General features: G+C 38.5%; 2 protein-coding genes across 8 annotated transcripts in view; both read left to right on the top strand.

Annotated features, from left to right (window-relative positions):
* LOC135208860 (innexin inx2-like) overlaps positions 1-26,232 on the top strand; it is a 232,042-nt gene that overhangs the window by 48,211 nt on the left and 157,599 nt on the right. The window lies entirely within an intron of this gene.
* Positions 2,647-25,744, top strand: LOC135208858 (AP-2 complex subunit mu; the record flags this gene model as incomplete). The annotated part of the gene is given in 7 exon segments (XM_064241436.1): positions 2,647-2,749; positions 3,272-3,385; positions 5,143-5,287; positions 10,121-10,256; positions 10,405-10,502; positions 11,020-11,131; positions 23,278-25,744. Coding segments are annotated over 7 exon segments (843 nt in total), but the record flags the coding sequence as incomplete, so codon positions are not given.

The following is a 26,232-nucleotide window of genomic DNA, read 5'->3' as shown; positions in this document are numbered from 1 at the left end:
TAAGCTGGCAGTCACAACTATTAAAGAATACGCAAATATGTTGTTGACGGCCTTTGGGCTCAGAGATTTGCTTCTGTCAAACAACAAAGCCCTTCTCGATCTTTGAGTTCTGTGGAATCTCGAAACTCGCTCACCATCTACTTTTTGTCTCACCTGTTTTCTCGGAGTCAAACACTCGTGCGAGATCAGGCGACATATAGTAGCCCTGAGTTTCTTGTTGACGAAGTCGGTTGCGTTTATACACCCCCGATGATCGTGTAACATGAGACCAGGTTGGACTGTCAGGCATTCGTCCTTCGGGACTAAATCACCTTTTTGGTTCTCGCTCCTTTCTCCTGGCACCAGAAGCTCGAGTCAGGAGTTGCTCAGGAGTTGATTTGCTGACGACGTTGGGTTGCGTTGATACACCCCCAAGGTTTGCTTAGATTGAATCGCCCAGGCAGTCCAGACACTCATCCTTCTGCGAAGAATAGTGCCTTATGGTCTTCAGGGTACAGCCTTGCTGTCCTTGATTCGTCTGACTGGTCAACTGGTCGGTCACCTGACTTTAGTACAGACGGACTGACTGTGCATGTCCAGATCGAAGCTTTCAATATGGAACTTAGACGTAGTCTGAAGTTCTTGAGGTCAAAGCATTTGAACCTCTCCTACCTGTCAACTTCTTGCATGTGATCAGGAAGGCCTTCTTCTAACCACCCTAGATACGACAAAGAGGGTTAGTGAGATTTTAAGCCATTGTCACAAGTTTTGGCTTTGGAGAACACAAGGCGGTGTGCTCTCTAAGCCTTCCGTTGTGACCTAAGAATGGAAACCCTTCTTGTCCTTGGGCCAGGAGCTTGGAATCAAGGATGGCACAAGTTAGTGGGCAGGAGCCAGAGAGAGTCCTGTGCCCTGTCGGGTCTCTCAAGTTTTATCTACATAAAACTCAAGAAAGTCGAAGTCATTCAGGCAATCTGCAGTGTTCCGAAAAAGACCAGACTTGCCCATATCGAAGAACACCCTGGCTTTAGTGTTAAGGAGTTCTTTCAAAAAGGCTCCTTCATTGTGTTTGCACAAAGATTTGAAATCTTTTTATCTGAATGCTCACGAGGTGAGGGCGCGGCCTCGGAAGCATTTCAACAGAGCATGGCACTCAGCAACATCCTGAGTACCATGTTTTAGCGAAGCAACTCTGTGTTCACTTCACACTCCCTGCGAGATGTGAAGATGGCATCATATATGAGATCTGCTGCTCGCTAGGGCCATACGTGTCTGCAGACACAATCTTGGGGGCAAGAAGTACCACTCATCCTATCCTGTAGAAAATGGTTAGGAAGAGCTCTTAATTTAGTTGTTGAGTCGCCGACAACGGCGACTTCTTAACTCTTAAGCCTTAGTTAACACACCTTAACTTTGGCTAGGTTGGTCAGGTGGTGATATATATATTTATATATATATTTATTTTACTTCTTAGCCCTCATGGTATGGTCAATATGGTCTAGTCATGTCGTGGTCTCGCCCCTGTTGACAGATCATCTGGAGTGCACCAGCTATATAGGTCTCTACCTCGCTGGCAACTCTAGTAGCACATGTAGACTTACGTGGCAATAACCACGAAGCCAGCTATGCTAACAGGTGGAACCAAGTTGTAAATCATCTGCATGCATTTGTTTCCCAAAATCCTTCTATTCTGTCCCTTCCCACCTCCAACGGTGGGATTCAGCTATATATATATATCTGACAGGTAAGTTTCATGAACAAAATGATATTGTTATGATACAATAAAGTTTGTTCATACTTACCTGGCAGATATATATAATTAAGTACCCACCCACCTCCCCTCAGGGGACAGTGGAAATAAAAATTATGAATAGAAAACGGGAATGGTTCCTGATACCCGCCTCCCAGCGGCGGGAATGGGTACTAACCACCTGGCCGACCACTGCGTGTGCCGAAGGTTTTTAAAATTCTGTCGGACTTCAGAAAATACAGCTATATATATATCTGCCAGGTAAGTATGAACAAACTTTATTGTATCATAGCAATATCATGTTTTCTTAGGATTTTTTACGATGTTCCGGCTTACGACGATTTTCAGCTTACGACGCATCTCAAGAATGGAGCCCCCGTTGCAACCTGGGGACTGCCTGTATTACTTGTTTTGATGAAAGTGACATGATGGTTTTATGTATGACGCTGAATTTATTTTGTGTTTTTATGTTTGAAGCTGAATTTTTCTGTTTATACTCGTAACATACTGAGTACTATGATGTCAGAGTTTCATATTTTAGCAATGAGGATTTTTTCAAGCAATGTGTTTTTGCTTTTGTTGAGGTGAATTGCACATAAGTTATGGGCTGACTGTAGAAGTAGACATATTTTATACATCCACCAAATTTACAATGCTTTCTGTTAATTTGTAAAATCAGTAGCAGGTCTGTATTTCCAGGATATTTAAATAATTATTGTTAGTCCTTGGATTGGCTTTGGTTACTTGCTGTGATAGTCAAGCCAGTTCCACGACTACTAAAACAAAAGTCATTTTGATGTTAGTTTAATGTTTAAAATTCCCTGGTGTCTTAATCATTTTGCATTTTAAGGTGTAGTTATTTTTTCATATATCGGTTTTAACTAGACAACCTGGTTTTTTTCTTTTTTTGTCTACAGGTTACTGGGCAGATTGGTTGGCGTCGAGAAGGCATTAAGTATCGCCGTAATGAGCTCTTCCTTGATGTTATTGAATATGTGAACCTTCTTATGTCTCCTCAAGGTAAAGACTGTTTTGTTATCACGTATGGAAGTTTTTTTTATAAATTATATACAATTTCAAATTAATTTTATTAAGGTTGGTAGTTTTATGCATATTATTTTTATGCATATTATTTTCCCAAATGTTTTTGTATGTATTTATGGGTGGAGGGAGGAAGGTGTCTTCGATGGCTAGAACAAGATTCTACAAATAACAAAGTGGTAAAAAGTTAATCATGAATTATTGTGACTGCTGCTTCACAATATTAATAGACATAAGTTTCGTGAATATTCTTGGAACTTTTTTTATTTTTTTATTATGTTCTGTAGCATTTGTACTTGTATCCTTAGTAATTATGACTTATTGGTCATGATTTGTCACCCCATCAATGCTAAGATATTTATAGATGAATTTTAAGTTGTTTGGAGAGGTCTTGAATACAGTATCTGTAAATGAAGAGCAAATAAAGTATTGTAAATTATCTATATTATTATTATTATTGAACAAAAGGATAGCCACAATAAATTTTCTCTCTCCCAACAGGCCAAGTATTATCAGCCCATGTAGCTGGTAAGGTTGTGATGAAGAGTTACCTTTCGGGGATGCCAGAGTGCAAGTTTGGAATCAACGATAAGATTGTGATGGATGCCAAGAGAGGTAATATACAAATTACTGATTGTCTCAGGTATTTTCATTCTTCAGTTCAAGTATACTATTAGTAATTATTTTCTTTGCTAAATAGCATGTTGGTGATTACATTGTTTTTTGCAACGATATGTATGTGACTTAGTAATTTCCATTAACTTGCTTGTCTATACTCATGGTGTGATGTTTTTGATTCAAAATCATAGCACATCTCAGTTCTCTGTGAAATATTCATTTTAGATTTTGTGTAATCTTTCTTTCTTTGTCCTATGTTAACCGAGTATAAAATTTTTAAAATTGGTTATTTAATGAATAAAAGCCAGCCCTGTTGGAGCTAGATAAATTAGCTCTGTGTTTTGGTGTTAAACAGCTTATGGTAATAATTGAAGTCTAAATCTAAGCTGCTGATGTTTCCTCTTGTCATTATTTCAGCTCAGTTTTTTGTAAACTGGTTGAGGGGCTTATAGGCAGGTAGGATTATAAATTAGTTGAAAACCAAAAACAGACCTACCTTCATATCTAGCCTCTTAGTGGGGTTACCCAAAGGATTCGTTCTTTAGTGGTAATGAAAGGTGAAAATTGGAGCAAGTAAAATTTAAGTTGGACATCCCAATAAGAAGAGATGAAATGAATAGATGAAAAGTTACAGCAGAACAGGGATGCTTATTGCTAAGGATCTTATTAATATCAAACAATCAGCTTTTCTGTTGCTGCCTTTTATCTCCTTCCAGATTTGCACCTTCCTTTTTATGAAAATGGACAAATTTTTAATTAATTGCTGTTCTTAGCTAACAAACCTGATGTCCGAACATTCACTGCCCACCTCTAGGCACCCCTCTTATGTTTCATCCTGGATTGGAAGGAAGACTAATGTGTCACTAGGTTCAAGCCTGGTGTCTGACTCACTTCCATCTCAAACTTGATGTCCTAACATTCACTGCCCACCTCTAGGCACCCCTCTTATGTTTCATCCTGGATTGGAAGCAAGACTAATGTGTCACTAGGTTCAAGCCTGGTGTCTGACTCACTTCCACCTCAACTACGTATCGAATGCCAGATACCACAGGTTCCTTGCTTTTACAGTTTTTTATTGTTTTTAACCAGTTTCCAGCTGGCACAAGAAGATTCATGCTATTGTTAAGGCCTCAGATTTGTTAGCTATGAAAAATACAATTAACGAAAAATTTGTCGTTTTTACATCAGACTTGATTGTATGAAGTCAACTTGAAGTACCTAATGGAAAAAAGCTTCTACTGTTACTAAAGTATCAGTTATGTTAAGCAAACCCTCCAGTGGCTTATCTTCATGTTCTGATACTTCACTAATTATTCTTAGTTGATTTGGTTTAGGAAAGCCTAAAATTATTCTGTCATATTCTTTTTTAAGTTAGTATTTGCATTCTTGAATTAGTTGACAGCACATGAAAATACAGTACCATGTAGCTAAATGGAAAAATTCATAAGGAGGAGGTTATTGTTAATGTCTGAAACTTGACTGTAGGAATTGCTTTAAAGTCCAGAAAATTTAAATATCACATTCATTTACCAGTATGTATTGATGATATGGATGATTAACCAGATCAGTAAGTGAAATTTTCAACTCATAGCACTGGCCCTAAGAATTTATTGATTACAAAATTTTTATAGGTTACAGTACATTCTAATAAAGGTTTTGAAAATTGAGAGATGGAAAACTTCTAATTGCATTTTTTTTTTCAATGTCCTAAGTTAAGAATTTTCTGTTTTTTTTTTTTTTTTTTTTTGTTTAAGGTTCTGCTGATGAAACTCAGCGGTCAGCAAAGACAAGCATTGCCATCGATGACTGCCAGTTCCACCAGTGTGTCAAACTTTCAAAGTTTGAAACTGAACACTCTATTTCATTCATTCCACCTGATGGTGAATTTGAACTCATGAGGTAAGTTAATTTGTTGGTAAGTTGGAAAGTAGTTCTTTCGTGGTTTGGATTCTAGATTTGACTTCTGCTTGAGATACAGTGTGTTTGGACTGACTCAGTTTTGCATGTAAAATGGCTATTTTGAGCTTTGCAGTGGGCTTCAGACATTTTTTCACCTTTATTTTAAGGCTATCTATGTTGTCCAGACAGAAGTGCATCCTTTGGCAGATACACTATGAACACCTTTGATAGATGCCAAGGGAAGCCTTGTTGTAGAGTCATTCACATTTTAATATGAAATTAATTTTGTATTTCTTACCATTTCAGAATGGCGTATAAATATTAAAAGCTTTGTTGCCATTGAATACTGTATCAGTCCACTGACTTTTCTTCAGAATATAAATGGCCTTTTCTAAAATTCCTTTACAAACATTGTTTCTTCAGGATACTTATGATTGCTCTTGCATAGGTATGAACCATTTGCTAAAGATGTTTTGTTGGGAGAATTGCAATGGAGTAATAAATGTTTTGTTTTAGGACCTAAGTATTTTGAGTGGTCTGTGAGGAATATGCTTGCTATTTCAATAGCTCATCACGTCTTCATTCTCAGTATGTGGTTATTGATTGCTGTGTTTTGCACAGTTCTCTATAGCCATTATTAAAGTTTTTGGGAGCATCTCTTCAGCCCCAGCTAAATTGTGTAACTTCTTACTTAGTAATTCTTGTGGTGTGGAATAAACAATTCCATCGTAATGCCTCTTTACAAGTTTACACATCCAGGTCACGGACATGGACAGGTTTTAAGTACCTGCTATTCTTGATACCTACATGCTGAGGATATTGTAGGTATATATTTACAAAAGCAAGAAGATATCAATTGCAAGAATTGATTTTAGAATTATAATTTGAAACTTAAATCATGGTACTTGTGAAATAATTATTGCTTAAATTTGCATATTCATTCATTTTTATAAATATGGATGTTGGTATACACTTTCATAATTTTTGTCACTCTTGTGTTGGGAAAGTTTTTTTTTCTTATTTCATAAGTGCAGTGAATGAGCTTATAAAATAGTTAAAGTTGAATACGTACTAGTGTTTCGAGAAATCTCCACATAAGTACTACTAAATAACATTTTGCTGAACTTCCATAATAGGAATACACAAATATCAGATGTTAACTGTTTTGACCATGCTCCTTGAGCATAATCTTTTAACTAGATGAATTCTTGCTTCTTTGTATGGATCATGGCTAGCTGAAGTATTGGCCTAAACACTTGTCATCTTTGGTGTTAGTAGTAAAGTAGGACATAGCCTGTCACTTGCACTCTTGATCTTTATACAAGTGACTGGTTCTGAGCTGCTCAAAATATGTTGTGATAGATCATTCACATCTTGAGTTTGAAGGTTGGTTTATCATGCAATTTGCTTTTAAAAACATCCATTATTCCAATTCTCTCTTTACAGTGAAGGGGAATTGTGTGAGATAAACATGCCACAATAGAGTAGCTAAGATTGAAAAAGAAACCCACAAATTCAATTTGTAACTTGTTTACTTCTAAGTATTTACATTTAGTTTTACTCCACACTCGAGTACTTTCAGGCCCTTCTGTGGCCCATTCTCAAGAGATGTTGGGATGTTAGCCTGGGTCAAGGCCCAGCAGTCTTCTGGAACTTCTTCTCGTTGTGCTGTCATTTATGCGATGGCTGTTCTGGTTTTCTTGAGAGTTGCCAATCCCCTCTTGTCGCTCTGATATCCTGAGCTGATGGTCAATGGGATTCACCCTTGTGGTAAGGGTGTGGTCACCGTAAGTCTGTTGGGCAGGAAACCTAATCTCCAGGTCAGCAGGGTCAATCTTAGCTTCTTTTAATATCAAAGCTCGGCTTATGGGATCTTCTGAGGTAAAACCTTTGTTTCCTTCAATTACTTTGATCTCTCTGATAAGCGCACCTTCTACTACCCTCCTGTGACTCATTTTCAGAGTAGCTAATGTCATATGTACTTGTTCCTATGGCTTTCATTTCAACAAAAAGAGATTTACAATATGACTATGAAGGACTAACTCATGTTTCTAGGTTTTTTCACAACTTCACTGCCCATCAGTCACAAGATCTTTCTAACCAAGTATCATTTGGGAGGTATTGTTTTCTTTTCTGTGTGCATTACAGGCTTGGTTGAAAACCGGTTTTGTATTTGTTTGTGAAAAGCTGGAAGTAGAATAAGAAAAATGAAACTCACAGTGTAGCAATTTTTTTCCGTTGAATACATAGTGTACATTGTATGGTTGATAGAAAAAAAGCAATGAAATTTGGTAGCATTGGTTTGTTCCCTTTAAGAAGGTACAGTACCTGTTACATTACAGTTACCAAGACTGGTAACTTATTTTTCTCCCTGGTAATGACACTAGTAATGGCTTGCATCTGTTATCAGGGATTTGTAGGTGTCCAGGCAGTTTTAAGAAAGACTGACACTGTGGCGTGGGTGCGTGGTCCTTGACCACTCTTCACCCGATATACGCAAGTGTTGCCAGATCTCGCAAGATTCCTTGCTTTCATCTGCGATTTAACCAGATCCAGCTAGGCGCTAGAAATTATTCTATTGTTAAGACCGAAGCTTTGTAGCTATGAAAAATACAAATTGTCTTAGAAAATTTGTCATTTTAAGTAATGAAAAGTTTGAGGATTTTGTAAGTTTGGTAATGTTTTTATTTTAGTTCATGGAAGTAAGTTTAAGATGTTGGGTTTTTATATAATGTAAAGAATTATTATTACTCTAAGTTTTGATAGCATTTTTTTTTAGATGTTAACTAATATGTGTAGTGTAAGAACTTAATGGCTTTGATTTTCTGCTAATGGCGTTTATTTTAAAGATCTGCTTCATTTACATAGGTTAATGTGTGCATTTCTTCTCTATTATTCCTTATGTATTTTTTTTTATATTCCTTTGGTGGTTTTTAGTTTTTAATGTTTTAAGTAACTTTTCTTATCTTTTTTCAAAGGAATTTCTAAAGAAGTTTAAGGTACTAAACTTCAAGTTGTGTTTATAGTAAAGGTGTGATGTATCATTTCATATTCTTCACTTTTATAGCTCTGAAAGTTCCTCAGCAATTTTACCTGTATTCCTTCATTGTTGGAAAAATACTTTGTGCATGCACATCAATACTCCGTAGCCTCCAAGTAAGTATTAGTGGTTCAGGTGGTGGTGGATGTAAATCAAAAGTTGCTTGTGATTTTCTTGGGTATTATAATTAAACTTCATTTGAGATTGTTGTTGTACATTGTAATAAACCCCGTCCTCTCTCTCTCTCTCTCTCTCTCTCTCTCTCTCTCTCTCGTTCCTTATTGGATGAGTGGGTTGTGTACTCGTCTGTCAATCTGGTAACCTGAGTTTGCTCCCCTCTACCTCCAATGCTGAATCAGAGGAATTTATTTCTGCTGATTAGAAATTAATTTCTTGATATAGTGTGGTTTAGATCCCACAATAAGCTGTAGGTCCCATTGCTAAGTAACCAGTTGGTTCATATAGTGTGGTTTAGATCCCACAATAAGCTGTAGGTCCCATTGCTAAGTAACCAGTTGGTTCCTAGCCACGTAAATAAAAATCTAATCCTTCGGGCCAGCCCTATGAGTCAGTCAGTCTCTCTCTCTCTCTCTCTCTCTCTCTCTCTCTCTCTCTCTCTCTCTCTCTCTCTCTCTCTCTCTCTCTCTCTCTACAATTTTTGAGCTTAATTTTTTCGTGCATGCAAAAATCCTTTAATGTATTTCTCTGTGACTGGAGTAAATTTCACATCTATGTTGCTTTGTGCATGTTTTTATACTGATTTTATATTAGAGTACAAGATTTTTGTGATTGCATAACTGATATTTTTCTTAATATTGGGATCTAGAAAAAATGTTCTCGCTAGTTAGAACAGTGCCTTTTTTGAAGAGCTAAATGTTTGCAGTTAGTATATCAAAATCAGTGTACAATATCTGGCAGGGTTGCAGTAGAAGTGGTGCTCTCAAGAGGAACTAAATTTATGCCAACTCTGTATAGACATTTTATATCAAAAGTTTAAAAGTATGAACGTTGAGGATTCTGAATATGGGGAGAAAAGTTATTAAAGAGTTACAAAAGAAGTGATAGTATTATTTAATTAATGTTGGTATGATTAATACAGGCAGTCCCCGGGTTACGACGGTCTCGGCTCACGACGTTCCGAGGTTATGACACTTGTCAATTATTATTCATCAGACATTATTTCCAGGGTTACGACGCATGTTCCAGGGTTTCGACGTCTACAACACTCATCTGGCAGATGAAATATGACACCAAAAATGCAAAATAATCAATATTTGAAGGTTGTTTTGATGAAAAATGCCATAAGAATGCAGTTTACATAGTTTTCAATGCACCCAAAGCATTATAAGTAAGGTTTTCTTAGGATTTTTGACGATGTTCCGGTTTACGACGATTTTCAAGGCTTACGACGCGTCTCAAGAATGGAACCCCCGTTGTAACCCGGGGACCGCCTGTACTTTGACATAATTTTGGCAAGGTGTATGAGTGGATAGAATCTGGTATGAACCACTTTAATTTTGGTCAAGAGAATGGAGAGAGAACTGAATGCGATATGGTAATAATTGAAGATTCTTAGAAAATTGGTCGTGAAGTGTAAATTTACATGTGCATGCAGGATAGGTATTTTCTTTTGGCATGGTAAGTAATAAGAGTGAATGTAGTAAAGTTCTGTATCTAGGCACACTGAAGTGTGAAACTAGGCGTAAATATTTTCATTGCTGTCTTAGCACAATACTTTATGCTTTGCTTGAAGAGCACAATAGAGTAGTACGAAATCCTCCATGTGTCAACAGGTACCGTACAACGAAGGACATCTCTCTGCCATTCCGTGTGATTCCCTTGGTCCGGGAGGTTGGTCGTACTAAAATGGAAGTCAAAGTTGTTATTAAGAGCAATTTCAAGCCTTCACTTCTTGCTCAGAAAATTGAGGTACTTTAGGGATATTAGTTGTTGTTTTGCATGTAATTAATGTAAGTTGCTGGAGGAATAGTATATGATAAACTGAAGTAAAACAATTTTGATTAAATCATTATTTTGGTGATGGTTTTTGCCTAATTCATATGAATTTTTCACTTAGGTGCGAATCCCTACACCACTGAACACCTCTGGAGTCCAACTGATCTGCATGAAGGGGAAGGCCAAGTACAAGGCTTCTGAAAATGCCATTGTGTGGAAGTAAGTTGAGTCTTGTATGTTGAATAGGTTTTGAACATTTTAGTTGTCTCTTAAAATTATGTTAGTTCAAGTTTTTGTGGTATTAGGTAATTAATCAGTCAGTGGTCACAGGGCCTAAAGTTTGTTGATATGATTAAGCTTCTTAAAGTTAGTTTGTACTCACGTACTACAACATTTTAGAAATTAAAACTGTTAGGTAAAATGTGTTACTTTTTACCTAACTATCCTCACTGTGATAATCTGCAATAATAGCAATATTGTATTATAACTATGTTCACTGAAATTCTGCAAGTAAAATAAATTGTAGAATTTTATGAATAACTGTAATGTCAAAGTCAATTTGTGCTGTTGATGGTTATGCATCAAATAGAAATAACAGAATATTTTCTGAGGTTATTCTTGCACATGATAGTCTGAGTTTGTAATACAGAATTAAAAGTGTTATTTGGCATTCACATTTTGTGGAAAATTATATATTTCATTTAGTAGACTTTTATGCTATGCTGTTAATTGCCAGGATTAAGCGTATGGGAGGCATGAAGGAATCTCAGATATCGGCTGAAATTGAACTCTTGCAAACAGATACTAAGAAGAAATGGACTCGGCCTCCAATTTCCATGAACTTTGAGGTAAGGTAGATTATGTAATAAGGATATTTCCTTTATCATAATCGATGGAATTATACATAAAGTATCTTTACGTACAGTAGTGTGTAAGGTTTCAGTGTTAACAAGGACCTGAAATTTATTTTAGCTCTGTCTCTCTCTCTCTCTCTCTCTCTCTCGCTCTCTCTCACGTGTGCTCTCCGTCTCTCTCTTCTCTCCCTCTCTCTCTTCTCTCTCTCTCTCTCTCTCTCTCTCTCTCTCTCTCATATAGTTTGGAGCTAGTTACTGGTATATTGCAAAGCTCAGTTACAGATATTTTTGTTATAGTAACTTTTTTATAAGTGTGTTGTTCTTAATGAGAGGTTAACATAAAAGCTCAGGTTTTATTTAACAATTTTTGTATGGTTAGTACGAATGGAATTGCATAGTTTGCCGAATATGATAGAAATTGCAAGACATTACATTGCAAAAGACTGTAAATGCTTCTATGTATCTAGATGTGTGCCGTGGGATTGCCTTGTTATTATGTGAACTTTAATTTGTTCATACACGAAACAAACCTTCGGTCTTAACATTAGGATTTACTAGCGCCAAGCTGGAAAACCGGTAGAATTAAAATTACACTTGTGAGATCCAGGGACTAATGGCATCTATACCGGTCACGGGGCATGTATACCCAGAATGCCCACGGCTACCTGTGACCCATCAGTTATTTTCCTACCGCCTTTAAGATAAGACGTGTTACTGTCTATTCTTCATTTAAAGCCGGTTTTTCAGTTTGCCCGTTCTTTATAATTTCCATTTCATTTTTTTATTTTCATTCCATTTTCTTTCTCCAAGTGTGATCAGTGTGTGGTAAGAGTGTATACGTGGTATGATGGAGAATTTTGCCTCAACATCGGGATCGTCTACCGCTTCGAAGAGGAGACAAAGGAAATGCCCAGGAGTCAGTGGCTTCCCTTGTTCTAGGTTCCTAACCTCGGTGTCGACGGATCCTCATCCAACGTGTAGTAGGTGCAGGGAAAACGTATGTACGGTTACTAATCCGTGTTCTGTTTGTCGCGGTTGGTCGGTGGAACAGTGGAAGAAGTTCTATGGGAAAAGCCAATACAAAGAAAGGGGGTGACGCCATCTTTGGATGACCAAACCTTACCGGCTTCTTTTGTATCGGTAATAAACCAGGCTGCTCCATATGTTTCTCCACCTGCTTTTGAATTGTCTCATACCCCTTCGGTTTCTCCTAGCGGTTCTGTATCGGAAACGTCAGGAGGGGCCTTGGGTAATTTTATGAATAATTTGCACTCTCCTTTGTTCCCAGCAAGTAGAGGGGTGATCCGCCATCTTTGTTCCAGGCTCCTGCTACGCAAGCGCATAGGTTAGATGGTACGTGGTCAGCGCTAGGCCTACCAGGCGTACCAACCTTGGATGGTCTGCTTGCGCATTATATGACGTCACGGTTCCAGCAGGGGCCGGCAGCGCTGAATGTTCTCATCCCCGGGCTTGCAATTATGGGAATTAATGCCGCTGCTTCTCCATCCCACTCAGTATTTACAGCGATGCAGAACGTGGGAGGTAATTTGGCAGCAAACGTGCGGTTACCAGCAGAAACCTCTCAGTCTCTCCCTACGCGAGCGATGACGTCACAACATACGTCACACTGAGTTGGCAGGCGTGATGACGTCACAGACCGGTTCTCGGCCTTTTCGCTGCACCCAGACGCTAATACGCCTTCTGATCCGTCAATGCAAACTGTAATGCAGAAGTTACAGGATATAGAGGAGAGAATGAATAAGAGAGACAAAAAGAAAAAGTGTGATTCGCCTTCTTCGTCTTCTTCCTCTAGTTCGGCGTCATCGCTAAGTCCGATAACGTCACGGCGAGCGCCAGTCAAGCGTTGGAGGAGGATTCGGGAGTTCCTAGCGGATCCTCGGGCCAAGAGGAGAAGAATCAATTCTTCCTCTCCTTCGGACGAAGTCTGTCATTTCCAAGTCAGCAAGAAGGTCGGAAAATCAGTGGCTATTAAGCACAAGGTTGCCAGACGAAGCCGTTCGCAAGAGTCCGAACAAGCGAGAGAGGTGACGGCCGGCGAGCTAGCGGCCGAGCGGAGTTGCCAGTTCGGATCGCAAAACTGCGATACCTCTGGTAAAATCGACGTTGGCGGCGAAAGGTGCAGCAGAGGATGGAATGCAGATCCCAGTTTCGCCCGTAAGGCCGTTCAAAATACGTACGAAGGACGATAAGGCTCCTATTAAAAGTACAAAAAATAGAGAGTTGGCAACCTCGGCGGATACGTTCGTGGAAGGCAGTGTCCGTCTGGATAGAAGGCCGAGGCCTGGCTCGCCGACGCTCGAAAACGATGCCAATGCTAATAAAGACGAACTTACCTCTGTCTTAAGGGAGCCTTCATCTTGGAGATCTAGACGAGATTCTCGCTCTAGATCCGTGAGCAGAGAAAGAGTGAGACGTTCTCGTTCCCCTGCTGACTATCTGGGATCGAGCCAACAGCGGCCAGCAAAGATCAAAGAGGCCGCGGCCGTAGGGGCAGGCGGCCGTGGAATTCCGGGCCGTCTGTCAGAAGATAGAGGCGAGACAACATCTCTCGTGACGGAGAGTGGTACACTAGAGCCGGAGGAAGGAGAAAACCAAGAGTTTCTGGCCTCGTATGCAGAGGTTATTGATTTGATTCGTCAATTCAATAGCCTTTCGGAGAAGACAGAAACACCGGCCAGTATGCCCTCTCCTGGAATTGACATGGCGTTTGACTAAAGAGGGATACCAAGGTGTCGTATGAATTGCCTTGCTCGAGTCATGCGGAATCGGTCTTGCAACACGTAAACGCAAAGATTGCAGGGAGGGATAATTCCTTAAGATCTAATAGATCATTTAAATTTATTCACCCCCTCAATGATAAAGCAAAGGAAATATTATACGACACCGAAGGTCCCTTTGCTGTCTAGACAAATGAACCCTAATGTAAGGTTAAGGCCTGGATTAACCTTGGATCAGGTTAAAATGGAGTGCCCTTCGATGACGTACCAAGAGGCGCCACGTTAGAAGCAACAGCTTCTTCTGTCTTTCAGGCTGCGTCCTGGTTAGACCTTTGGTCAACAGCAGTGGCGAAAATTGCATCCTCGGAAGCAACAAGGAAAGTAGTAGATGAACCATTGTTCATTAGATTACTACAGTCAGGTCCAAGGCGATTGCGTACCTGACAAACGTAAGTGCCAATGTTTGGGCAAATATCCTGCTAATGAGGAGAGATGCAGCATTGGCGAGACTAAGCCGCAATGTGGATTTGGATTCCCTGTTAGCAATGAGGAATGGGGATATCTTGGAATCGCAACTACTGTTGCCAGAGGTCATACTGGAAGAAGCGATAGATAGAAGAAGGATGGACACTAACGATAGGTTGGTGCAACAGGCAGTTAGGAAAACCTCTAACAGTCAAACTATTCCTTTGGAGGGAAGACAACAGCAGATGTCTCGAAAGAAACCAGTGAGACATAGCATCCCTAATAGAGTCACAAGACCTCTTCCCCAAAGAGGATAACTCATCGGCCCTTTCACAATAGAAACAACAGAGGAAGGGGCAATAGGGGAAGGGGGAGAGGCTCAAGAAGATAGGATGGGCGCCTCCCATCACTCGGCCACACCAGTGGGGGGTTGCCTGGCAAATCACTGGAAGGTGTGGCAGGAACTAGGGCAGAGCAGTGGGTGGTGGATGTTCTCAGGATCGGGTATTTGATTCCGTTCGAGGATAAACCCCGCCCCTGACAGATCAAACCATTACCCACGTCACTTATGCCCACAGATCTCAGAAGGCCACTATTCTGCAGGACGAAGTGAAGAAGATGATGGAAAAAGGAGCTGTGCAACAAGTATGCAGTCCGACAAAAGGCTTCTACAGCAGGTTTTTCCTGGTACCCAAATCCAACGGGGAGTGGAGGACAGTAATAGACCTGTCAACGCTGAATCTGTTTATAAGGAAAACCAGTTTCAAGATGGAAACTCCGAAAACGGTTCTACAGCAGTCAGAATCGGAGACTTTATGCTGACAGTCGACTAAAGGACGCATACTTTCAGATACCAGTCCATCAGTCTTCAAGGAAATTTCTCCGCTTCAGTCTTGCAGGGAAAGCTTTCGAGTTTCAAGGTCCTGTGCTTCGGATTGACAACGTCTCCTCAAGTTTTTTACAAGAGTGTTCACCCTCGTGTCGGCATGGGCGCACGCTCAGGGGATCAGGCTGATAAGATATCTGGACGATTGGCTGTGATAGCAAAGTCCAGGGAGAAATTACTCAGGGACAGGGCGACCCTCCTGCAGCTTTGTCACAGCCTAGGTATTGTGGTGAATCAGCAGAAGTCGCAGCTGGATCCAAGTCAACGTTTTGGAATATCTGGGAATGGTGATAGACACAACACAAGCCAAAGTATTCCCGACAGACCAAAGAGTACAGAAATGCAAACAAGTGGTGAATGCCTTTCTGGGAAAGCAGACACAGCCAGCAAGACAGTGGCAGGTGGTGCTGGGAATCCTAACCTCCCTGGAGAAGCTAGTACCACAAGGAAGGCTACACCTTCGGTCCTACAATGGAGGATGAAGGAGTTTTGGTCACCAACAGTAGATCACCCGTACGAGCAAATTCCCTTGTCGGCAGAAGTGAGGAAAGACTTGCTGTGGTGGGTGGACGACGACAATCTGACAGTGGGTGTCCCCCTTCAACAATCCTCCCCAGACCTCTTGCTGTTCTCGGATGGCATCACTAGAAGCTGGGTGGGAGGGCCCATATGGAGGAGTTGATGGTGTCAGCAAAATGGAGTTGCAAGGACAGAGAACTCCATATAAACGTGCTGGAGTTGAAAGCAGCTTTCCTGGCTCTACAAGAATTCAGGGAGAGAGTAAAGGGACACTCGGTGGTATTGATGTCAGACAACACCACAGTAGTAGCTTATATAAACAAGCAAGGAGGCCTAGTTTCTCGGCAGTTACTGTGATGACAGTTCAACTTCACCAGTGCTGGGCTATAGAGAACCTGGTAGACATCAAGGCCAGGTATATTCCGGGAAAAAGAAAACATAGTGGCCGACAAGTTGAGCCGCAGGGATCAGATTCTGGAACGGAGTGGTCCCTACACCAACAGGTAGTGGACAGGATGCTCATGTTGTGGGAAGGACCGATCATAGACCTATTCGCAACCAGGTACAACAAAAAGTTGGAAGTGTATTGTTCAGTAGTCCCGGACGCAGAGGCAGCAGCAGAAGATGCGCTACAACACCCCTGGGACAATCTGGACGTGTACGCATTTCCTCCATTTTGTCTAATCCGTCAGGTTCTGAACAGGGTAATGCGGTCTCAGAACCTCAAGATGACCCTGGTAGCCCCGTTATGGCCGAAAGCAGAGTGGTTTCCAGACCTACTGGAACTCCTAGTAGATGTGCCAAGAGAGTTACCTCCATGGAGCAACCTTCTGTGTCAGCCTCACGTGGAGAGGTACCACCAGTCGGTGAAGTCCCTATCGCTTCACGGGTGGAGACTGTCAAGTATCTCCTCCGAGAGCGAGGGTTTTCGCAGAAAGCAGCAACTCAGATGGCAGGTAATATCAGAAAATCATCTGCGACAGTATAAACCAAGGGAAGTGGTCAGCATACTGTGATTGGTGTCGTAGGGGGAACGTGTCTCCACTCGGTACCACTATTCAGCAGTTAGCGGACTTTCTGATATATCTCAGAACAGAAAAACATATGTCTGTATCTGCAGTGAAGGGGTACAGGGCTGCTCTAGCCTCAGTCTTACGAATGAAAGGAGTGGACATATCGTCTTCATGGGAGTTGGCCATGCTGATGAGGAGCTTTGAACAGTCATGCCCACCAAAGGAGCTAAAAACCCCAGATTGGGATCTGACCAAGGTACTGAGTAGTCTGACAAAACCCCCTTACGAACCACTAAGGCAGTCCACGGATAGGAGCCTGACCCTGAAGACAGTCTTCTTATTGGCCCTGGCTTCAACCAAAAGGGTGGGGAGCTACATGGCCTCTCATATCTCATAAAGCACTCGAGAGGTTGGAGATCAATGGTGTGTGAGTTTGTCCCAGAATTCGTGGCAAAGACCCAAAATCCAACAATAGTAGACGGCAGATTCGACTCCTTTACCATACCTTCCTTGGCAGACTTTGTAGACAACGACAAAGCTGAAATGCTCCTGTGCCCCGTCAGGGCACTAAGGGTAGTACTTAAAAGAAAGGGAACAAGGCCACCTCAGTCCGGGGTTCCATGCCACGTAGGTTGTTCGTAAGTACAGGACGGAACAAGAAGGAAGTGTCCAAGAATACAATATCATTTTGGCTAAGGGAGACAATCAGAAATGCTTATATTGCAGAAGACAGAGGGTCAGATAGCCAGGTGGGAGCTAGAGCTCATGACAACAGGGGTGTGAGTGCTTCCCTAGCATTTAAGAAGAACATGTCTGTGGATAAAATCTGAAAGCTGGCGTGTGGAAGCGCCAAACAACTTTCACCTCATTTTATTTGAAAGATGTTGCCCATAGATCCTTGGACACCTTTTCCTTGGGTCCAGTGGTGGCGGCCCAACAAGTGATATAGTTCATCCCGTGCACCCCTGGCTGGTTCCCATGTTGTTTGCGTCTAGTCTAAGATGAAGGTATGAAAGTAGAATGAATGGGATGACTGGTCTTTTTTCTTTACTACTTTCTTCCTACGCCTTTTAACTTTAACTACGGGCAATATGAAGGAGAGTACCGTCATGTGCTGGAACGGACTAGATGCAGGTGAGATGGTCAGCCATACTGTGAAGCTATCTTAGCTGATGATATACTTTTCAGTAGCAACACACCCCTCTGGATAATAAGGAAAGAGGGGTGAAGGTCGATCCAGTCGCAAGGGACAAGAGTAAACAGTAGAATGGTATCTACACCCAGTGGGAGGAAAACCAATAGATCCGCTTATATCTTTGGTCCTAGGTTCATTGTCCATTCTCTAGAATTTCCCTATATATTCGGAAATGGATAAGGTGGCAAACTTCCAGTCAGTTGTAGAGACTTACCTCCCTCCAATAGTAAGTCTATCCTAATGTTAAGTTAAGACCGAAGGTTTGTTTCGTGTATGAACAAATACCAAATTTGTAACTAATTTGTATTTTCATAACTAACAAAACTGAGGTCTTAACAGTTAAAGGCCCACCTCGAACCACCCCTCTAGCAGTCTAAACTGGGTTAGAAATATAACTGATGGGTCACAGGTAGCCGTGGGCATTCTGGGTATACATGCCCCGTGACCTGGTATAGATGCCATTAGTCCCTGGATCTCACAAGTGTAATTTTAATTCTACCGGTTTCCAGCTTGGCGCTAGTAAATCCTAATGTTAAGACCTCAGGTTTGTTAGTTATGAAAAATACAAATTAGTTACAAATTTGGTATTTTGTATTTCTATTATATAGTAATTTATAGAACTTTTTACTTTTTCAAGGCATACAGTTGCCATTTTTATTGCTTTTATATTACTTACTGGTACTTACAACCAAGAAGTTAAAGCAGTAATTATTAGCACTAAGGTCTCTTGTGATGGTAGAGCCAAACAGGCTTGGATTGATGCTCCTTCAGTGTGTGTTTGTGTGTGTGTACGTGAGCGCATTTGATTGATGGACAGGGTAAGCATTGTCTGCATTTGGCAACCCTCCTGCTTCTTGTCTTCTTGTTATTTTTCCTATTTGCAGTCTTGTAGCTTTTCATCAGTTCTAATATAAAATCTTGTTGGGATTAGGTATGCAATCTACAGAAAATAAATGTTTGAAATATAACTAATGCTATTGGCTTTTAGATAATCTCCACACCATGAAAAACAATATACTATTCCATCTCGATTAAATTTCTCACTTTGAGATTGAGTTCAACAGTTGATATTGGATTCTACTGGAAATGGTATGTGCTAAACTGTAGTGAAGAATGTTGATGAGCTGTGTTATCCAAAGCATATTTTTATGGTTTTAGACTGCCCATAGTTTCCAGTTACACTAGATGTATGTTTTCTGTATCATAAAGAGCAGATATAGATTAGTAATTGAGTTGTTATACAGACGTATTAGATCATTTTTGTTTACTTAGGGTCTGCATTCTTTGCACACAAATATAAGTTTTTTTATGTGTCTCATGTTTATTTTGCTTCATTTTTTAAGGTGCCTGGTTTAGTTAGAATTAGAAAATAATTGATAATATAAGCTGTATATAGTATAGCTAAACGTTAAATGCTATAGGTTTCTAAGGATTTGTAATGAAATTATGGATCATTACCCTGAGGATTGCATATTGTTTCACATTAGTTTATTAATGGTATTTTTTTTTTAATATTCTGGACCTAGTAATGTTGTTGATAACAATGAAGGTAGTTTGTACAACAAAGAAACTAACTGAAACTTACGATATTCAACCCTCTGAGATGTTGATGACGTCAAATTATGTTGTATAAAAAAGTTAACCGTAAATGATCTGATGGATAGCATCAGGAGAATGTTGGCGAACTGTTTGGCTCTATCTTCTCTGCAAGTGTGCTTGTTTAAAGATAATTACTATTATATCTCCCTACACATATATAGCATGTTTAAAGATTACTATTATTAATTCGGTCAAAAATATACAATTCTTTTGCCATTTTCTTTAGTTTTTCAAATGTTATTTATATGCAATATTTGACAAATATGCTATATTTAACATAAATAACACTTAAAATATAAATTACTACCCGATGGAAGATTGTACTTTCTGATGGTGAAAAATTAATAGAAAATATTCATGATTATTTAAAAGGAAATATTTTATGAAAAGTAAAGGAATAGCTGTTCTTTGCCAACTTCCCTACATCTACTGAATACGTTACTGTATTTGGTTTAAACATTTTCAATCCTACAGTGAAGTGTAGTAAATAGACTTCATTGTGACTTGAATACCCAAGTTCTACCATGAAAAACAGTTATGTATGCAAAAAAAAGGTAAAATAAAATTATCTTTATAATCATAAGCCTCATACAGCTCATGACATGCCCACATTTGGCCTTTTTTTTTTCCTGTCTTTCTCCATTAATGCAAAAGAGGACCTACAATGGTGTGGATAGGCCATGAGAGGTCAGGGCAGCATACCCAGGCTTACAAGTGTTATCCTTTCATTTGTTGGTCAGCCCACAGCCGAGGCAAGCAGTGGTTTGTATACCCATGAAAAATGCAAATTACATTTAAAATCTGGTATTTTTTTATGCTCTTGTATAACAAAAAAATGATTCAGTTTATGGGTTAAGCTGGTCTGTATAGATTTGATACTTATTGCATTTGCTATGAGTAAAACATGAAGGCAAAGGTACCATTTTTGGGACTAAGCAGGACAATAAGCAATCATTGATATTTTCTTTAAAGGGACTGTAATTAATTATATTTTTCCCCCAAGTCACCCACACACTGCTTCTTGAGCAAGGCTAGAAGATCTCATGTTTAATTCTAGATGTTTCCGTTTTGATGCCTGTCACATTCATGGTGAATTTTTTTTTTTTTTTTTCATTTCATTTCTTGCATCAAATGATGCATCAGGGCATTGTATTTTGGATGATGCACCAGTGTTAAAAAATACCAAGAAAATGACACGTTTATCTTGTTTATGTCTGGTAGGAAGAACAAAGCGTTCCCATTGTTTTATGTAACATCCTTTTAGTTCAGGGTAGTTTCACAGATGTAAAATGTGTGAGTACATGAAAAGGTGTTTTAAATTTGTTTTGCCTGTTAACTAAAATGATGTTTAGATGTTTTGCAATTAAGATTTTTTTTTTTATTAGTTATTTGCTAGTACGTACAAGTGTTGCTTTTAGTGTTGTGAAAGTTGTACTGTTTAACAATCATTTTATCTCAGGTGGAATTTTCAGAAAAAAATAATTATAAGACATCTGGGAATGAGCTGGATGGTGAAGCGAGATTTTATGATGAAAAATGTTCATTTTTTAAATAATGAGCTTATATATACTAGGTGCTAAATTATGTTATCTGTATGATCTGCCAGAATGTTGGGAAGAAAAAACCTCATTCTCTGCCTTCCTTAGTTGTGGAACAGACCTAAGTGGTTTTGGGAGAGATGACAGCCCTTTTTCAGAAATTAGAGAGAAGTTCCAATTCAGATTGTAATTTCTCCAACATGAACTTTTGCCATAAAGCAACTATAGGAATTTTTCAATAAAATAACCTTTAGAGTTCTTGTCCACCATGCACATCTACAAATTACATTGGATATTAGTTAAGGTTACACATACCCCCCCCCCCCAGGAAGGGAATTTTCAGGTCTTTCACTAGGAAACCTAGTTAAAGTCTAGCAGTGTGACTTGAAGGTTTTAAACTACTCATTAGTAGTACGGTATCTTTCTTTTCGCACTGTAAGTTGACAGAAAAAAATTCTCTCGGGACATATATTTGTATGATTAAATTGGTAAGACTTCACTGTTGAAGTTGTTATCTTAAAAACCTTTAGAGAATATAAGAGCCTGATAGCTTTAAAAGGTCGTAAGATGTGTTTCAGCTCAAGAAGAGGACTTTTAATTTCACTTCATGTTGAAATGGTAGCCTAGTCATGTCAGCCTCATTAAATCATCTGGTCAAATGTGTCAATCCAACTTGGCTCTTTAACAATGAAGGAATGTCACTCAAGAGCCCAAAGAGTCTTTTGTGATTTGTCCTTATTTGGTGGCTTGTGGGGTAATCGAGGAACTAATTCTTTCCGTCTCATATGTACAGTACTATTTTTTTTATCTACTCCTTATCACTTGCAAGATACAGGTATTCATTGTATTTTACATGACAGCTGTGCTGGGTTAGTCCTGAGCTGTTAATTAGTTAACATACAGAATTGACTCAGTTATTGAGCTGGTAATGTGATTAACTGTCAGTTTAATACTCTTCTCATATGGTGGCCTAAGTTCATTTCTCCTGTGTGAGTAAACATTTGGTTTTAGCAGAGCAGTAATGTTAGAAATAGATACATAACTGTATTTTTGAAAAAATAAAAAAAAAAGTTATGTATCATAGAGATGGAAAAAAAAAATCTTATTTATCATACAGACAGTTGCCTTACAATTTGGTTCCTCCTCCTTTTGTAATGTGAAGATATGTTAACTTGAGCATGAAGCACAATATTGCAGAAAATTTCTGATTTATCAGCAAACTACATTGCGAGATTTCTAGAAGAATAGATGAAACTGATAACTGAAGGACATTTACTCCAGTAACATTTTTTATGAGTAAGTTGTATAAATTTAAGATGTGATTGTTGTAACATGCATGAAAAAAATATTAGCACTAGTATTGTAGTATTACAGGCATATACACTGTATGTTGTGTAAAAAATATCTCAATTTTTCATATTTTACATTAAAAATTTCTGCGCTTGGGTGTAGAATCTCAAAAAGAAACAAAAATTGATATTCATTAATTGTATTTCCAGGCATCAGCAGTTTTTTTTCCCCTGAAATAAGTCTCAGAAATTTATTGTGTTATAGTTCTGGTTGAAGGAAAAATTTGAATTAAAGAGTAAAGAAAATGTTTCAAAAATATTCAGATTGCTTTTGAAAGTAAAATAAAATCCTAGACCATTGATACATACAGCATAAGTTCTTATTCAAAATGTTATGCTAATTTTTACTTTTTGAATTATGTAAACATTCTTGATAAATAAACATTCACAGGAAGCTAATTAGCAAAAGGAGTGCCTGTTGCAGTGATAGTACAATTTCTCCTTATGTAATATTAAGGAGGTACAGTACTTAAAAGATTTTAAGTAAAATGTATTGGTGAGTGTAGCATGGAATAAATTATTCCCCTGCATTTATTTGTTATTTTCCTGATGGAGTAAGTAGCAAGGTTTTGTTATAGAATCTTGGTATCTATAAACTTAGTTTTGTATGAATCCGAGGTGTTAATGTTTTAGTTAGCTGTTGTAATCCCTCTTTAGTTAATATAGATGGTACATTTGTTAGTGTTATGTACAGTGTTTTGGGGAGAAAAGCAGGCACAAACAAGGAAATGATGCATGCGATCAGTGATGTGTAGACAAGAAACTGTGAAAGGATTTTGCGATAACTTTTACCATAATATATTAATTAACAAAATTTATTGTTTTTTCTCTTCTAAAGGTACCATTTGCCCCATCTGGCTTCAAGGTCCGCTACTTGAAGGTGTTTGAGTCGAAGCTCAACTATTCTGACCATGACGTAATCAAATGGGTTCGCTACATCGGCCGTTCGGGACTCTACGAGACCAGATGTTAACCCTGAAACTCTTAAAAAAAATTCAAATGATGTATGGCTCTGTAGGCCCAACAGGAGTATCACAGTTTGGGTAATAATTTCAGGTAGCCTGCAAAATATTGTTACAGTTTATTGGAGTACAGTACTGTGAAGATGTTAGATGTACATTATTATTATCAGATATAGGCAAGTTAATTATAAGAAATAGTGAAGGAATATATTTGTTTGGAGAGGGTATAAGATGGATTTTTTTCTCAGACTACAACTCTCACTTGTTAGGTAAAATATTGTAACATTCCCCATACAAAAGTGACCTTTTACGTCACTTAGACTTGCTTCCGATATTTTGCCCCAGTTACGTAGCAGATAGTTAATGATAGCTCAGATGTGTTCAGTGGATGAGATTATTTTATTTAGAAATATTTGTTGTTGATTTTTCCTTGGCTTGTATATACCCTTATATTTATATTTTTGAGGTTTGATTAGTCATTTACTTTAAGGAATCCAGGTCCGTTTTTTTTTTTTTCTATCATGACCACAGACACGTGACTTTTACATAGGCTGACATTCCTTGTTTGTAAGTGTTGTGTGTTGTCTCCGTTGCCTTTTTAGCTTTTGAAGAGGGAAAAAAGACCAGTAAATTATGGTAAAGGATACAGTTACTTGCCTGCTGTTGTCTTTGTTTGTAGGAAGTGTGGGTATTTGTAATTCAAGGGATAATAATGTCTGTGGGCATTTTTGACGAAGAGTAAGTATTCCAACCGAACAAAAAAAAAATATCTCGATTAAAGACGTTTTCCTAAGCTAAAAGTGGATTTAATGTAGTATATCTTGTTATAAATAGAAGAAAAGAAATAGAAAGAAATTGTAAGCATTTGCTTATATTCTGCTAACAGTGTCAGCAGCCACATTTGCTACATTGTCAGCAGCAGCGTCTGCTTACAATGTTAGCAGCAACATCATACAGTATTTGGTCAGTCATAAGGTGTATTATAACTGTTGAACTGCATGACTTCAGCTTTCTAACTCATTTCAGATGACTGCTGCTCCCAATTCCTTTTTTTTTTTTTTTTTTTACTATTTATATATATAATATATATATATCATCATAGACTGAAGGTGGTATTGAACATGGCAAAGACTCATTTATACATGTTCTGTACTATTACATTTATTAATTCCTTGGAAATAGTACATATGTGGCTTGATTAAGTTAACGTAAGAGTACCATTTTTATTAGAAATGTTCTTTTAATTCAATTATAAATGCCCTTTATTCGACTTAAATAAAAATAGACCTAAAAATAACATAAAAATAGACCTAAAAATAACTTGTTGGTGAAATGAGGTTAGCCATTTTGCGTGTTGTAACCTTTAAGGCTAGAAATTGCTAAGACTTTCTAAGCAAACATTTATATATTCAGAATAATTTTGGTTATTGCTGTGTTCTTACCATCAGATGTTAAATACATCTTGATTTTGTGCACCTTGAATAAGCTCGTTCTTGATGGACAATTGGCTTTGGCATGATTTTGAGACAGCTTTGACATAACCCTACCATGAGGTTTGAAGTGGATATATACTTGTATATTCATGACCCCTTTCCCTATTTCCCATACAATTAACCTCTTCCCATTTGTGGCCAGGCATTTTCTTTTGGGGTATACAGTATTTCTTTTTAATATTCTTTCATATTAATACGGTACTGTTTGGGTTTAGTTTAGCTTAACATATGGTCTTTATATATATAATAAATATGCTGGTGCTTGTTCATTTGTTTGGTGAAGTTGCAGTTATGCAAAAAATACATTTTCCAATTCTTTTGCAATTTGCTGCAGTGCTCATTTTGAATACTTTTCTTTAAATATATTGTATGAACAAGACTTCAAGAATCTACTGCAATCATATATCTCATAAAGGAACAGCATCTAGTGTTATAGTTGGGAGTACAGTACTATTGGGAAACTATCTCAATTAGCTCTTTAGTTGTAGAAATACTAAAATGATACGGCCTACCAATGAATTCTTTCTCTCAGTGGATATAGTTGAAAGAGCCTTGTCTTAAATAAACATTTTGAGTTGCATGGTTCCTGCCTGGTGAGCATGAATTTTGCGGTTGAGTTTCGATCGGCCGATGTTGTGCACCAATTTGATGACGTCGTGGTCACTTACTGGATGATGATGATGATGAGTTTTGCGATTGCAGTACAGTATTACCCCAATGTCCCAGTACCTCATTGTGGGTTTACACAACCTGCTCTGACTAATGCAAAGATGTGTGACCGTCCATCTCTGGTTGCTGCTGCTGTGTTTGTTTGACCATAGATGAACAAAATAATGTACTCATAAATGTTCTTGGTCTTTTATTATGATCCTCTCTTGTCTAATGTCTTTTGAAACTGCCTTTACATTTACCTCTAGATTATTTTCTCCTATTTGTGTATTTGTTAAAACCACATGTGGGGTTACCAATAATGTTAACTTTTCATCTTCCTTTGCTCGTTCACCTGGTGTTACCATGCATTCATATAAATATACATTGTAAATTAATAGATTTGATAAATTTTTACACTTTGCACTCTTACAGGTTCAGTCACCAAATTACTCTTACTTAATGTATTGCAACTACATGTTATGTTCAACACTTAAACAATGCCAATTTTTTCAACATTGCACTACATTAATATGTTTTAAAACAGTTCTGATTCACATAAGCTTTTGTTTTGTTTTCCATGGCTTTGCAATATGATTGAACAAAATATTTGCTTGCATATGCCTTTATGTACTTCACGTAAATACACTTCTTGCCTTTTGAGTTTACTTTTGACAAAATACACAGATG

The sequence above is a fragment of the Macrobrachium nipponense genome, chromosome 35, assembly GCF_015104395.2.
Source record: "Macrobrachium nipponense isolate FS-2020 chromosome 35, ASM1510439v2, whole genome shotgun sequence".
In the NCBI taxonomy this organism is placed as follows: domain Eukaryota; kingdom Metazoa; phylum Arthropoda; class Malacostraca; order Decapoda; family Palaemonidae; genus Macrobrachium; species Macrobrachium nipponense.
This window is presented reverse-complemented; position numbering and strand designations above follow the sequence as displayed.